The sequence below is a fragment of the Onychostoma macrolepis genome, chromosome 09, assembly GCF_012432095.1.
Source record: "Onychostoma macrolepis isolate SWU-2019 chromosome 09, ASM1243209v1, whole genome shotgun sequence".
In the NCBI taxonomy this organism is placed as follows: domain Eukaryota; kingdom Metazoa; phylum Chordata; class Actinopteri; order Cypriniformes; family Cyprinidae; genus Onychostoma; species Onychostoma macrolepis.
This window is the reverse complement of record NC_081163.1, coordinates 29,281,943-29,298,722: the sequence shown is the minus strand read 5'-3', so window position 1 is coordinate 29,298,722 and position 16,780 is coordinate 29,281,943. Positions and strand designations below refer to the sequence as shown.

Genomic DNA, 16,780 nt, shown 5'->3' with positions numbered 1-16,780 from the left:
TGGATAAAAGTGTAAAGTTTCTCAATTTAAACATTTTTTATGTTATCTATGTTCTATTGTGAATAAAATATTGGCTTTTGATAGTATTTTAGTTCTTATTTTATTCAAATTTAAAAAACATCCCAACATTTCCGGAATTTGGGTTGTAGATGTTAACTGAAATAAAATAAAATTTTATAAAAATATTTTTTTTTTTGTTTCAGCTTTTTAACATTTTATTTCACCAGTTGCCTAAACAACATTTCTTCATTTAATTTCATTTAGTTTTAATTAATGAACTAAAATACCTAAAACTGAAATAATTAATAAAAAATTGACAAAAAACTAATCTAAATGACGAACACACACAAAAAAAGTATGAAAATTGTAACTAAAATTAAAATGAAAATAAAAAATACAACAATAAAAACTAATTTAAAATATTGAAAGAACTACAATTGTATCTTATGCTAAAATAACACCAATCTGAATTTCCATTTTGTCATTTTCTCTAGTATATTACGTGATATAAAATTATTGTAATCTTAGCCACATCTTATCAACACCTGATCAGTGAAATGACATATCTGTGTGTGTCACTGTGAAGAAATCAGTGCTGTTGGATGTATATTTGTGTCCTGCTGGTGGAGCCCCACCTAGACGGGTAGGAAGGATGTTTGTGGTGGCGCGTCTGAGGTTGAAATAAAGCCACTTCCTCTTCCTGTGTTTCCAGCCGATGTCTCAGACTTCACTTGTGGTCTCTTCATGTGGTTCCAACACTGCTCTTAATTAGCTAGCCTGTGTTCCTGTCAGCCTCAGACTCACATACACACTTCTTACTGTACAGGCATATTAATGACGCCTCTAAAAGTCACACTTTGCTCGGCTGCGTGGGCAGGGCTGCTGTCTCTGACCTCCTGAGGTCAACACTGTGCTAGGAAGCAGAATATAGGTGCTCTCACAGAGTCAACTATTATTAGCATCGTGGTCTGTCTCTCTGTTTGTCTCTCAGTCTTTCTCAGACTTATTGCATGCAACAAGGGATAATGTGTTGATTACTTGAACAGTTTTAGCATCACAAAACATCTCTCATGTGTGCAAATTGTTGAAAACAGTGCTTCACAACCAGGATTTTACATTTGTATGAATGTAATGTCATTAAAATCCAATATTTATTTTGTTTGTTTGTTTGTTTTATTGTTTAATTTAATGTAATTTTTTTATGCTTTTTGGCTATATATACACACAACTGTTCATTTTTGAAGAAGAAATTAACCCTTTATTATGCATGCATAGATGCATTAAATTGATCAAAAGTGACAGTAAAGACAAAAAAATTGTCACAAATGAGACAAATATTAAGCAGTGCAATTGTTTTCAACATTGATGGTAATAATAATGTTTCTTGAGCAGCAAATCAGCGTATTAGCATGATTTCTGAAGGATCATGTGACACTGAAGAGTAATGATGCTGAAAATTCAGCTTTGCGTCACAACAATAAATTACATTTTAATAGATATTAAAATAGAAAACAGTTATAGTCTGCACAAAAATCTTGCTCTTCACTAAGTTCTGAAATCTAATTTACATTACACAATGCAAACGTAGTGCTTCAAAAGTCAAACCAATAGCAACTAGAAATATTGATGTCAAACCTGAAAAATGGGTCTTGATGCACCATATTTGCATCACAAATTATGTTTTATTGTTTTATAGTGACTAACCAATTAAAAGTCTGTTATTTCACCACAGAAATTGTTTACTTTTTACTGTTGTGGTGGGGGTTTTTTCGGGGGTTTTTTGTGTTTTGTTGGGGTTTTTTTGTATTGTTATTGTTATTGTGTGTGTGTGTGTGTGTGTGTGTATATATATAATATTATTATTTATTTTATTTTATTTTATTTTATTTTGGGGGATTTTTGTTAGACATTACAGCCCCTGGTCACTGTATCTCACTATTACCTTGTTTGCATAAATTGTCTTATAGTTTTCTTATAGTTTTTCAGTGACACATTGAGTGTTGTGGGTAAAGATGATAGCAGTGCACCTGTATATGATTACTGTTAATAAGTGCTACATGCAGTAATGATGTGTAAATGTTAGAAACGGGAGCTGGTGTCTTTGAAACCAGGGACATGGACTTGGAAGATAGGAAGGTGTTGCTAGGCAACAGGAGGCAGTTGATCTGATGAAGATCTAAAATGGTGTGATAATGAAGAATCGCGATCACTCTCTCTGTGTCAGTAGGTGTATCTGTGCATTTCATGCAGGGGGTTCACTGTTTATAAATAGACGGAGCTGTCCAGTGGGATTAGGTGGCGATGCAGCTCGAGCGCAAGCTATTGTCAGCGATACAATATCAATGTGCCAGAGATCAGAAAGGGCACGGATCTTGACATGAGCATATCCTATTCAATTTGACAGATGAATGGACTGACTTCACCTCCTCTTGTTCTCATATAGTCATCAGTGATCAGGTGCCTTTGGTTATGCCAGCCCCCTGAAACATATCATAATCATAACATAACAATCATAACAAAGAATGACAGTTGCTGTGACTGTAATGTCTGTTTTCAGGTCACCTGCTCCATTGTCTTGATAATCTGTGTAATAACTTCACATCAGCTGTGTTCAGAATGCATTACCAACTTATTACTTATACTGCCTATTATTTGTATTTAAAAAGGAGAGAAAAAGTAGTCATTAAGAAACCTGATTGAATATAAACTTCAGTCACTTGTGTCTAATGTTCGGATCCCTCAGAAAGATACACTTGTACCATTCAGAAGTTTGGATTTAGTAAAAAATTGTTAATGTTTTTGAAAGACAAGTCTCTTATGCTCACCAAGACTGCATTTATTTGACCAAAAATGCTATAAAATACCCAGTAATATTAGGGCTGAACGATTTAATCTAAATAAAACTGTAATCGCAATGTGGCTCTTTGCATTCATCAAATCACAAAGGCTGCGCTTTAATTAAATAAATAAATTCAATAAATAAATGCCCTGCATGTTTCAGTGTGAAGTGGCACTACTATATGTGACCCTGGACCACAAAACCAGTCTTAAGTCCCTGGGGTATATTTGTAGCAATAGCCAAAAATTCATTGTATGGGTCAAAATTATTGATTTTTCTTTTATGCCAAAAATCATTAGGACATTAAGTAAACATCATGTTCCATGAAGATATTTTGTAAATTTCCTACTGTAAATATATCAAAACTTAATTTTTGATTAGTAATATGCATTGCTAAGAACTTAATTTGGACAACTTTAAAGACGATTTTCTCAATATTTTGACTTTTTTTTCACCCTCAGATTACAGATTTTTTGACGTATAAATCTCAATTTCGAAAAATTTACCCTTATGACTGGTTTTGTGGTCCAGGGTCACATATTACTTAATTCTTAAATGATTTTTTTTTTTTTATTTAACAGTGAAATATTACAAGAGTAATATATCTCATTTAGCTTTTTTAGTTATGCTTCTATTTTTATTTAGTGATAATAATAACAATAATAATAATAATAGTAATTAAAATAATTCAATAATAATATTTATTATTATTATTATTATTTATATACATTAAAATAGAATTTATATTCATTAATATACAATCACACATTTTTTGCCAAATTTTGCAGCTTTACAAACAAGCACAGCAAACTTGGAATCAACATTTTTTTGAGAAATAAATTGCAATTAGATTTCCCCCAAATCAAGCAGCTCTAAGTATTATTGTGAAATGTTATTAAAAAAAAAACAAAAACAAAAAAACTTGTTGTTATTTTAATGTATTTTAGAATTGATTTAATTATTTAATATGCACAGCTGAATTTTCTGCATCCATTTCTTCAGTTTCACCTTCAGAGAAAAACTACTGAAAACAGCTGCTTAATATTTTTGTGGAAACCATGATAAATGTTTTCAATGTCACTTTGATTGATTTATTGCATCATTGCTGAATAAAGTTTGATTTTATTTAAAGAAAAAAAAAAAAACTTTTGATTGGTGTTGTGTGTGTGTGTGTATATATATATATATATAGAGAGAGAGAGAGATGGTTTGCAGCCACGATATTAACATCTGTCTAAGCATTGAAATGTTTTTGTTGTTGTTTTGAATTATTACTCCATTATGGATCAAGAATTGGGAAGGAGACTGTGCTTGATGGAAATAAGTAACCAGTGCTGATCTTCTCCACAGATCCATCTTCCCAATCCACCCGTCATTCCGGATCATTGCTCTAGCGGAGCCACCTCAGGTCGGGAGCACCACGCAGCAGTGGCTCGGCCCGGAGATCCTCACCATGTTCCTGTTTCACACCGTCAAACCTCTGGCCAAGGCTGAGGAAACGGCTGTCATCCAGGGCATGGTCAGTCACATCACCTTCAGACTGATCTATTATGTCAAATTCAGTAATGTGTTTGATTAAATCTGCTTACACCCAACATTTTTACGAACTGCATTTTTTGTTGAATGAAAATATCATATAGCTTTGATGCTTGCTTTTTGGATTTGAGTCTTGTATACATTATTTTCATAACAGATCCCAAATGTTCCCAAAGAAGCAGTGGATCAGCTGCAACACTTGACTCACAGTCTGAGAAAATCCAACGATCCTACGGTGAGCTTTCTGATGTTAGATCCCCAAAACCTTTGAAGAACAAATCAATGCCTTCACAGCAAGGAGAGACTGTGGCCCATTCCCTGACTCCAGTGGTCCAAGAGCAGGCTCGTATAGGGAGATTGGAGTTCTTCATATACCTGATCAGCATATTTGTTAAGGGTTCCTGTTTATACAACACAACATAAGGTTTCTTGTTTAGAAAGTGCTTACTCTGCTGCTTACTGGTGTTTAAGTTAGCTCTGTCCCAGAAACCTTAAATAATATAGCTGTAGTTGTAATATAGCGCATCAGCAATTGTCCTGTTTTACAGCAGCCTTGGTTAATATTTTTCCATTATAGGGATTTCAAAAAATTCTTAAAGCGATAGTCCACCCAAAAGGGAAAATTCTCTCATCATTTACTCGCCCTCAATGCCATCCCGGATGAATATGACTTGAGTTCTTAAGATGAAAACAAACTGAGATTCATTTGTTTTCATGAATCTGTATTATGCAAATGTACACGATCTCCAAAGATGATGCTTTAAAAACCACACAAAGTAAACACAATGGGATTTAACACAACCTCAGTGGATGAATTCGTGTCTTCTAAAGTGAAATGATTGTACATGCTTTACAACGTGATGACATACACTTTTTATTATTCGCTTTAAAGGACTGTTTTGTTTTGAGATGAAAAGTAAATGTTGTTTTGTGTTTTTGTGCTGTGTTCAGGCCCTGTCCCTTGCTTCTTCATTGTCTACCAGGCAACTGCTGAGAATCTGTCGGCGTCTTTCTCAGTATCCACAGGAGAGTGTTGCTCACGCTGTGAACAAAGCCTGTCTGTCCAGGTAGACAAACTCAAATACATTCATTCAAGCCTCAAAGTCACCACTCAACAACTAAATAACATTCAAAATAAAACAAACTCTGCACAAGTTTGTGCAGTTTGGGGCAAAAAAAACTACTGACCAATCTTGTTTAAAAACAGGGATTTATTTTCCATTGATGCTGCTGGTGACACTATACCTTACATGTTTATTTCCTTATTTTTTTTTTTTTTTGCTTGTGAAATTCAGAAAGACTGGGAAAAGTGTGAATACAGAACAAATAATTTTTCTTGGATTTGTAGGTTTCTGCCCAGCCTGGCTCGCTCGGCTCTTCAGAAGAGTCTGGTGAACTGCTCAATAGAGGATCAGCCTGACCCAGCATCAGAACAGAGCCATCTCTACACATGTGAGTTACAGTACAACACCATACCAGAGTTCAGACCAATGCTAAGCTAAACTCACAACTCACGTTACAGTTCATGTGATTTTTAATTGAATTCAACAACAGGATGTGAAATTATAATACTGAGCAATTCAACACGGTCACACAACAGGAATTTCAGTAGTCCAAATATTGTAAACACCAGAAAACTAATTTCTTTGAATCAATTTCTTCTTCCTTAAATTCAATTTCCATTCTGCATCCTGCTGAATTTGGAAAGTCATTGTCAGTTTGTTCCTGAATTGCACACAACCCCAGCTTCAGCAGTTCTTCAGTAATTTTAGCCTGCACTGATATTTTTGTCCCATTTTCCCTGCTGTCTGTAAGAGACTTTAGATTTCAGACGTGCAGTATACTATGTGGTGTCTGTAAAGTGTAGATGGGAGGAAATAAGTGACATGACTGAATAAGTAATCATTGTTTGATAAAATCTCTTTTTTGAGAATATCTCACTTTTCTATTCTTTTTCTTTTTTATTTCTACTCTCCCCTGTTAGGCACAGTAAAAGATGGACTTCTGACCATAGGGAACATCTCGGCTCCTGTGTACAGCCCTGATGAGAAGATGAAGGTCCCGGATGTGCTCTTTTATGAGAACGTTCAGGTGAGCTCCTTATCTGCCCATTACCGGAAGGAAACATTGTCCTCTTCTCTGCACAGTAATATCTTTAGCCTCATGAGCTGCGCTGCTAATTTAAAGGAATGGAATTCTGTCATCATTTACTCCTTCATTAGTTTAAAAACCTCTATTACGTTGTTTCTTGATAAGAGTTTTTTTTTTTTGTGTGAGTGTGAATTATCCCTTTAGTGCAGAAGGGCAAGAAAGAAAACATATATATATTAGGGGTGGAACGATACATGTATTCGCACCTCACCGAACCGAGGCCTTACAACGAATACAGGCACTTCACCCCCAATCCAGAAGGGGGCGCCCGCAGCAATGTAACGCTGTTTGATAACCGCCAGCAGAAGAACAGCCAATGCCATGAGTTACACACTTGAAAACAAAGCCCCCTAGACAGTTACCATGTGCTGATTCTGAATGCGTCTCTCACATAGACTGACAAAGGAGTATACTTTAAAGGCTTGCGCATGCAACTGTTTGCGAAATGGAGCTTTGTGCTCGTGTATCCTACCTACCGCTCTCATTCGGCACAAATCCAAATATTCCATAATATTTCCATATTTGCAATGTAACTTATCTGAATACTAAACTATTATTTATTATGTAAATGATCTAGGCATTGTACTTCAGTCGCGTTCCAATGGTGACACAGAGGCGGGCAAGCTGATGTTTGGTTCACTGTATTTTATTTTGATAAAATACCAACTGTGCTGTCAGTTTAACAATGCTGGAACTGATGTGTTTTGTGTGCTCTGGCACGATCCTTTCAATGGTTTCCTTATACCAGCAAAATCAACACTTTTAATAATGCATCACTGTATAAAGGTCTGTTTTTATTTGTGTACACTTACAATGAAAACAAAATGTGCTTTTGTAAAATAAGGAAAACAAATAGAATGTCACTTTCTGCCATTTGAGTTTCCTTTCTGTGAACAAATTAAGTGTGTCACAAAAATGAACTGAAAAACTCAGCATATATAGGCTACGTTACATGTCGCACAGTTTTCCCCCCCTTGTTTATCTGTAAACTAAATCAAATATATTTCTAGAATTTATTCCTTGTATGTATATGTACTGCAGATTTTACATATATGTAATAATATTTAGTATTTCCACATCTAGGTGGAAAAAATTGTAATTTGTACTACTGTCATATGCATAGTATAGATATGGCATAGTAGATTTGTTTTTTTGAGTTTTTTTCCCCTGTTGTACCGAAATCGTATCGAACCGAGGTACATACCGAACCGTGACCGTTCCAGCCCTAATATATATATATATATATATATATATATATATTTACATTATTGTAAATAAGACTTAAGTTACAACCAAATAACAGAAAAACATACAAACCTGATTGGATGAGCCATGTTTAAATGAATAGAATAGAATAGAATAGAATAGAATAGAATAGAATAGAATAGAATAGAATAGCAGATACAAACACACACACTAGTTGAATTCTATATTAAAACATCAAGATGCAGTGTTGCTTGGCGACCGACACTTACACCATATTTGCACATACATACCACATTACCCACCAGCCCTGCTTTTTATTAACATGGTCAGAAGAAATGTTTGTGATTATTGCAGTTGCGGTTTCCACAATAATCACACGGGCCGCCAAAAATGGTTTGGTCTGGCAATTTTGAAAGCTCAATCTGTCTCTGTCTGTCTCTGTCTAAGCCTTGTAAATCAGCTGGGTGTTTTGCTCAAAGGTCAGATCTCAGAGAGGACCCACAAAAGAACACTGGCCAACACACACATGCACACACAAGTACAGCAAGATCTCAACAGCTTCACAGTCAATCAGGATGTAATCATACTTCATTACTAGGGATTTGAAGGTCTTCTCACTACGGCATGTTCAGTATTCAAAGTTAAGCCTCATACTTCTCAATCAAACCACATTGTTTCTCATCCACAACTGGAGATATAATCATATAGACTGTACAAACTGAATTGCAAAAATTACTGTTTTCCAAAAAAGTTTCAAATACTGTTTCAAAAAAGTAAAAAAAATAAAAATAAATAAAACATTCTAAATCAAGTGTTTGAAACATTGGACACGCTAGTGTAGCAACCATAATATCATGCAGTAATAAGAAAATATGATGTGTTGCCAGTGGCAACATCCAGTATTGCTGCCACACTGTATGTGTGGAATTTTGTCTCATGCTCAGTTGCTGAGAGATGTGAGAAGAGAACGAGGGATGACCCAGATATTCCTCCCTCACTGCCACCTCTCTCCTCCCTTCAGAGGCCCAGAAAGAGGTGTAGGAAATAAAGTTACTCTTGTCCCACTTTTTCATGACCTGCTTTTTGTCTTTCGAGCACTAGAAGGAGAAGTGCAGTAGTCCACTGAGGCGGAAATGAGGACACATCCCCCAATATGGCAAACTCTTGTGTCCGCTCGCATTTCTCGTGATGTGTAATGTGCGTTTGCAGTAAACAGCATCATCCATGTGTCCTTATCATACTGAAAAAACACTTTGTGTCTGTGCAGCCTCATAAACAGAAAATAAATTCCTTGTGTCATATCCGAACCAGAATTCATTTCTGCTCCCTTTTATCTATTCAGCTTTTGTGTGTCTGTAAAATGTAGGTGACCCTATCAGGCATAATTGATGCTTGTGTGTTTTCATGCTTTACTGCAGGAGCAATATGAGGTAGATCCGGTCACATGACATACAGTGGACCACAATAGTCTGAGGCCATTTTGTGAAAACACTTGAATTTTTTTTTTTTTTTTTTAGCAAAAGGGATGGTTCACCCAAAATAAGGCCTCTGAATGTGTTTTTGTAAGAAAAATATCCATTTTTAAAAAGTTGTTTGCAGCAGATGACGTAGGACGTAGTTGAACACAGTGACGAACACGGAGGCACAGAAAAGAGAGCAAAACAAAACACCGGTCACGAATTAGAAGTACAAAATGAGGATTTGTAAAGAAAAATGTCGGATGATTTCGATATAAGCCAAGAGGAGACTGGTTTTCCTTTGCTGATAACAAAACTTGGTTCTCGGGACACTAGTATATTCTCACCAGAGCTTATGCTACACCTACATCCTACGTCATCTGCTGGACGCCACTGTCTCATGAACGTGTGTACGACAGTTAGTGGAAGCTAGAGATTACGGTTTATGAAGTTTTAAAGATGGATATCTTTCTTACATTTTTCTTAAAAACCATAATATTGAACAAAAGTGACCAAAAAAGCTTTTATAATTATACAAAAAAATCTCATTGAAATCTATTTTCTATTTCTAATTTATATTTATTTTAAATAAATGCTGTTCTTTTGAAATTTCTATTCAACAAAGAATGCTGAACAAAACATTTTTTCCACAAAAATGTTAAGCAGCACAACTGTTTTCAAAATTGATAAGAAATGTTTCTTGAGCAGCAAATCAGCATATTGGAATGATTTCTGAAGGATCATGTGACACTGAAGACTGGAGTAATGATGCTGAAAATTCAGCTTTGACATCAAAGGAATAAACTTTAAAATATATTTAAATAAAAAACAGTCATTTGTAATAATATTTCACAATAGTACTGTTTTTACTATATTTTGACCAAGTAAATGCAGCCTTCATGAGCATAAGAGACTTATTTAAAAAAAATTTAAAAACCTTACCGGCCCCAAACCTTTGAACAGTAGCCTATTTTTATTTTTATTTTTATTAGTGACCTAGAAATACCTATAATAACCACCTAGAAACGTAGACCCAGCTTAAAAAGATGATTTTGTCAGCCATGCAAGTCGAATTATAATCCTGGTTTTAACTAAATTACATGTATAAGTGCTTTAACAAAAATAGGACTTTACATGTTGCCTTTTAAACCCTTTTGAACACTGTCCATTGTAAGTGTTACTGTAACCTGGATTTTTACTTTAAACAAAGCAGAGTTAAAAGTTGGTAATTCTTCATAACATTATTCCACCAAAAAGAAGTTGTTATTGTACCTTGATTGTCCCTTTCAATAACTTTGTCTTTTTAAACTTTGTTTATATCTAGCTTTAACTACTTAATGCTCTCACTATAAAATGTTTTGTCTGTTTGTTCACAGCACATGATGGTGATGCAGGACATGCTGAAGGACTTCCTGTTGGGGGAACACCTGCTTCTTGTGGGCAACCAGGTAAATGAGGATTCCCATCCTCAGGACAGCAGTCTGCAGAGACGTCTGTCCACTCCAATACTAAGAGCAGAGCGAGACGTACAGTAGACTAGCCCAGAGTGGTGGCGTCGTGCCATGAAGCACAGCTGCGTTTGTAAAGCATCTGCCCACCAGCTACAGGGTGAACTAGAGCTCAGTGTGCCCTACGGCACCCAGGCGCTCGCCCACACTCTGCACTTGAGACCTGAGGCTTTACTGCGTTTGTGTATGGAAAGAGAGTGGGCGTCCTGACTGGTGTCACTTCAGTTTAGATGGATAGATTGATTGACGCACAGAACACATGAATGTGTGCTAGACATACAAAATGCAATTGGAGACCTGTGAATACACTAATGTTCAAAAGTTTTTTAATGCTTTTGAAAGAAGTCTCTTATGTTCATCGACGCTATATTTTTTTAATTGAATATACAGTAAAAACAGGAGTATCGTGAAATAATACTGTAATATTATCGTCACACTTTATTTTAAGGTCCAATTCTCACTATTAACAAACCATTAACTACAACTTTTGCCTCAATAAACTCCTAATTTGCTGCTTATTAATAGTTAGTAAGGTAGTTGTTAGATTTAGGTATTGGGTAGGATTAGGGATGTAGAATATGGTTGCGCACAATATGTGCTTTGTAAGTACAAATAAACATCCAATATATTAATAATGTGCATGCTAATAAGCAACAAGTTAATAGTGAGAACTGGTCCCTATACTAAAATGTTACTATATTATCCTAATATATTTTAAAATGTAATTTATTCCTGTGATGGCAAAGCTGACTTTTCAGCATCATTAGAAATAAGAAAATAATACAGGGTCAGAATGACATGAGGATGAGTAAATGATATATTTTCATTTCTATTTCTAATCTATGTTCTTACTCTGTTCACAGGGCGTTGGGAAAAACAAGATTGTTGATCGATTCTTGCATCTGATGAACAGACCGAGAGAATATCTTCAGCTTCACAGGTAAAATAAAGAGGTCCCTTGAGTTCTCCTCAGATAAAGCCCTCTCAGAAAGGAAGACCTATTATCAGAAACTACTCTCCTTTAGATTCAATTAGAACCTGGTTACGAGGCCACACCGGGAATGGCCCATATCCACTGACATCACATGCAGCTTTTCATCGTTAGTGAATAAGTGAGTAATGTATCCTCTTTGTAAATGAATAGAACAGAGAAAAAAGAGAGGACACATTTATTCATCAGAACGATAAACATCTGGACACGGATGTATCATATGAGTGTTTTCTATTAGAAGGTGAAACTTCCTTTTGCAGACTCACCGAGTGCCTGAAATAAAAAATCTCCTCTCTGAGGCTCGAGTGAGCTATTTTAATCCTGATAAATTAGGACACCTGTCAACAGGGCAGGGGGAACTTTTAAGTTGTACTTTTGCCTTTGCAATTAAAGGAGTAGTTCCCATTTTACCTTTAACCTTGTTCCAACCCTGTTATTATTTTTCTTTCTTCTGTGAAACACAAAAGTAGTCAAAATTACTAAAAAGAGCAGAAAATGTTCAAAAAGCTGTAGTTTTTCTTCAGTTCTCAGTCTGGTCCCCAATTAGACAAAATACTGGGGGCTCATCCGGGATATTTTGGACTATGAGGATGTACAGTAAATAAAGTATAAATTTATTGATTAAATTTGACCAACTGTTTTGTCACAGTTAAATATTCATCTGTATTTTCTACTGCCAGCATAAAGTATAAAGTGCTTATAACAGGGTTCTCACAGTCACTGAATATGTTAAAATGCACTACCATTGGAACATTTGGCATCAGTAAGAATTAGTTTTTGTTTGCTTGTTTGTTTTAACTTTTATAATGTTGCAAAAGATTTCAGTTAAAAAATACTTTCTATTCCTCAAGGAATCCTAAAAAATGCAGTACAGTTTCTACACAAATATTAGGCAGCACTGTTCTCAACATTGATAATAATAAAATAAATGTTTCTTGAGCAGCATATCAGAATAATTTCTGAAGGATCATGTGACACTGACGACTGGAGTAATGATGCTGAAAATTCAGCTTTGCATCACAGGAATAAATTACATTTTAAAATATATTAAATTAGAAAACTGTTACTTTAATTTGTAATGATATTTCACAATGTCAGTGTTTTACTGTATTTTTTATCAAAAAAATGCAGCCTTGGTGAGCATAAGAGACTTTTCATAAAATTAAAACAAAAACATACTGCCCCCAAACCTTTGAACAGTAATGTATCTGAAATTTAAAATAGTGATTTCCAGCCCTGAAAAAGACATGTAAAAGAAACTGCATTTTTAGTCATCCTCAGCAACTAATCTGCCAATTTCTTTGTAAATGCAATCTGATTTGTTATCCATTTATCACAAACAATTGGAAAAGTCAAGGAAACTCATAAGATGTCACTGTGTCTAACCCATCTATGAGGTTCAGAGGTTGATGCCATCTTGAAAGTTTCTTCTTGAAAGTTAAACCAAAGTCAAATTCGCATGCATTATGGCCTGGTTAGCGATTATGGAAATCTTAAATTAGACTAAAGTAATCACTTCAGGGATTCTCCTTTCCACTAAGCCCACAGAGATATGTGTCACATTTCAAACCTGCACAAGAACTCAACAGCGCTCTGTCCATCACACTGAATTTAGGTCAGTTTACTTTATACTTCTATAGGACCCACAAGTATGAATCCACAAATCATCTCACTCTCTAGAGATATTATCTATGATTTAACTATGAACAAAGTCATGGTAAACACAGTCTAAGCTCTGATCTTGTATGCTTCAACAGAGACACTACAGTCCAGACTTTAACACTGCAGCCCTCTGTGAGAGATGGCATCATCATCTATGAAGACTCTCCATTGGTCAGTATTCACCTCTGACATTATGGCTCTGATTCAAACCTAGTGAGCTGCCCACACAGACATGAGTTTAGTCTCTACGTCTTTGTTCAAAAACAGGGGTTTTCAAACTTTCTGATGCCAAAGACTCCCAAATATAATGATCCCTTGTTAGGGGCCCTCTTCCTGAAATATAAAGACAGATTTATACTTTCATGTAAACACTCATTTACATTGTGTATAGTAGTGAAATGTTAGATATGTTGTAATTAGCTTTTATATTGCCGTTGTACTAAAGCACAGAAATACACATATGAACCCTTTTTACAGACTGTAATCTTGCCTTATACAGAGACATTGTCATGTTAGAATAGAAAAGGGTCCCGTCCAAACTGTTGCTATAAAATTAAAAGCACACAATTCCCTAGAATATCATTTTATGCTTAAAAATTAGGATTTGTACTCTTGGAAATTACTAAAGTAGTCAAACCTGTTCATTAGAAGGGGTTGTCCCAATACCTTTGGCAATGTATTGTATTTAAATATTATCTCCTCATCCTGGTCTTTGTCCTCCTTATTGCCTGTGCACAAATTTTCTGGTTCCCATGGCACATCACCTTGCAAATGAATGTGTAAACACTCATTTCAGTGGCTTTCCGTATGACAGCATGTTGCATGCTTTCTTTTGCGCAAACAAGTCAGTTCAGGGCCATGTCCAAATCTCATATCAGCCACATTTCAAAGCATAATGTGAAGAGCCAAACAAAAATGTAAGATTGACCACCTCAGTGGTTCTGGGTGTCCTGTGATCTCCTGAAAATCAGTCATGTGAAGTGTAAACTTTGCATAGTGATATTTATACATCTATCAGCAGATGGTCCAGACCACTGCTCCAGCGAGGACAAACACGTTGCCAGCTCACACCCGGAGGACGCCCCAGCACAGATGAGGGAAAAAGCGTTAAAAATTAATGAATGACCTCAAGGACAGTGTGTTATAATCCTCCACGCTGCTCGTTTCTGAAGTCGGCCTGTTGTTTTGTTAGCGTGATGGTGCCATTTAGACGTTGTTTGTGAAGCAGGGTCGCGGGTGTTCTCTACAAAAGGCTTTTAACGATGTCTCTGCTCGATACAAGGTGGAGGGAGATGAAAAGCAGGCTGTGACTCGGAGTTTGGCCCCTCAATTAGCACCCAGCGGCAGCTCTCAGGGTATAAATAGTCTTTAGGCTTTGAAGCCCCTTCTGACGCCTCATCTGATATCAATGCTTCCAAATGGTCTCGCATTGTGCCGGGATGATGGATAAAAGCAACAAGAAAACACCCCTCGCTCTCCGCAAACCACCTTTCAGCTCTGGGTTGTAAATAGCAGGCGCTAATGTCACCTACATGTCGGAGGTGATGAAAACAAGCTGAACACGGCTATAATCTTCATCTCTCCATTAACTCCATTTCTCTTTGCTGTTTTGGAATAAAGATGATCTGGAGATGGAGTGCAATGGTTCAAATATGGGAAAAGGAAAGCGTGGAAACTGTTTTGTTTGACATCTGTATATCAGCATCTATTCAGTATTGGAATCTTTGGAGTCCCATGATTCAGATTGATTTCAGTTCAGCAAGTCATGATCTGATTCCATATAATTCATTTAAAGTGCCCCTATTATGAATTTTTGAAAACTACCTTTCATGCAGTGTGCAACACGGCTCTAAGTGAATGAAAACATCCTGCAAAGTTTTAAATCTGAAAGTGCACCGTGTATAAAGTTATTGTCTCTCAAAAGAAAGAGTCGACTCTAAATCATTGAAACGAGTCGTTTTTCAAACGAATCCCAAGCAGTTTCATGTTGACGTCAACATGAATCAGTTAACATGAATCATTACCAAATTAAATGTAAAGATTTTACATAAAATACTTTAGTTTGGGCTGGTTGTTACAAAATGTTTGTTGTTTTCTTTAAGATGTTTAAACAGTTGTACAGTTGTTTTCACATCCAAGAGGTAAGCCAATCAAAAAAGATGTAATTTACGTATAAAAGTCTTAAGTGTACACTACCATTCAAAAGTTTGGGGTCTGCAGGATTTTTTAAATGTTTTTGATAGAAGTGTCTTTTCTCAAAAGTCAAGACTGCTTTTGTTTGATCAAATATACAGTAAAAACAGTAAAATTGTAAAATATTATTGCAGTTTGAAATAGCCATTTTCTATTTGAATATATTTTAAAATATTCTTGTGATGTCAAAGCTGAATTTGCAGCATCATTACTCCTGTCTTCAGTGTCACATGATCCTTCGGAAATCATTCTGATATGCTGATGTGATGCTCAAGTTAACATTTCTTATTATTATCAATGTTGAAAACAGAAAACGGTGAATATTTTTGTAGAAATCATAATGCAAAACATTTTTTTCAGGATTATTTGATACATAGAAAATTCAAAATAACAGCATTTGTTTGAAATACAAATCTGTTTTATTTTTATAGATAAAAAGTGATAGTAAAGATATATATAATGCATACTTGCTGAATAAAAGTGTTAATTAAAAAAAAAAAAAGAAAATCTTACTGACTCTGAACTTTAACCCTTGTGCGGGCTTCGGTCATTTCTGACCGGAGAATTTTACATTTAGAATTTTTAAAAATTGTAGCTTCACCAGAATGGTACGAAACTCTGTGACTTTTATGGCACTTGGTATGTGAACAGTGTTGGGTAAGTTACTAAAAAAGTAATCCACTACAAATTACTTCTTTAAAATTGTAATTTGATTACATTACTGATTACTGCATTTAAAAAGCAATCAGATTACTAATTACTTTACTTTCAAGTTACTTTCAAGTTTACTTTACTTTTCAAGTTATCAAACCTAAAAAATACACTACAAAGAGAAACTCATAGTTCTTTCATTAATTACATGTTGACTGAAATAAATACATAAGTAGACCTATTATTTGTATACCCTGATTCACTAAATTTATTCAGGAAATTAATGGGAAATGGGGGGGGAAAATCAAAAATACAGAACATTTTTGTGTGTACAATCTACAAATCCCCAACAATGCAGAAAAAAATTACACAGCAATGAAGGGGTGAAACTCTAAAACATCTAGAGTGCAAAATCAACACATCCACTCGCACACACACACACACACACACTTGTTTCACTATCCTTGTGGGGACATTCATAGGCGTAATGGTTTTTATACTGTACTTACTGTATGTGCTATTGCCCTACACCAATCCTAAATCCTAAATCCTAAAACCTACCCCTTACAGGAGACTTTCTGCATTT

The 16,780-nt window shown here is 35.4% G+C and overlaps 1 protein-coding gene across 6 annotated transcripts in view; it reads left to right on the top strand.

Annotated features, from left to right (window-relative positions):
- The window catches only part of vwa8 (von Willebrand factor A domain containing 8), a 126,786-nt gene that overhangs the window by 41,359 nt on the left and 68,647 nt on the right, over window positions 1-16,780 (top strand). For all 6 annotated transcript variants that reach the window (XR_009272791.1, XR_009272792.1, XR_009272790.1 and 3 more), the window contains 8 exons: window positions 4,190-4,358; window positions 4,533-4,610; window positions 5,327-5,442; window positions 5,724-5,827; window positions 6,360-6,466; window positions 10,566-10,637; window positions 11,561-11,637; window positions 13,446-13,521. Coding sequence is in view for 3 of the 6 variants with exons in the window: in XM_058786843.1 (XP_058642826.1) it covers window positions 4,190-4,358; window positions 4,533-4,610; window positions 5,327-5,442; window positions 5,724-5,827; window positions 6,360-6,466; window positions 10,566-10,637; window positions 11,561-11,637; window positions 13,446-13,521 (799 nt within the window). In the remaining 3 variants the exon portion in view is untranslated. The remainder of the gene's footprint in view (window positions 1-4,189; window positions 4,359-4,532; window positions 4,611-5,326; window positions 5,443-5,723; window positions 5,828-6,359; window positions 6,467-10,565; window positions 10,638-11,560; window positions 11,638-13,445; window positions 13,522-16,780) is intronic.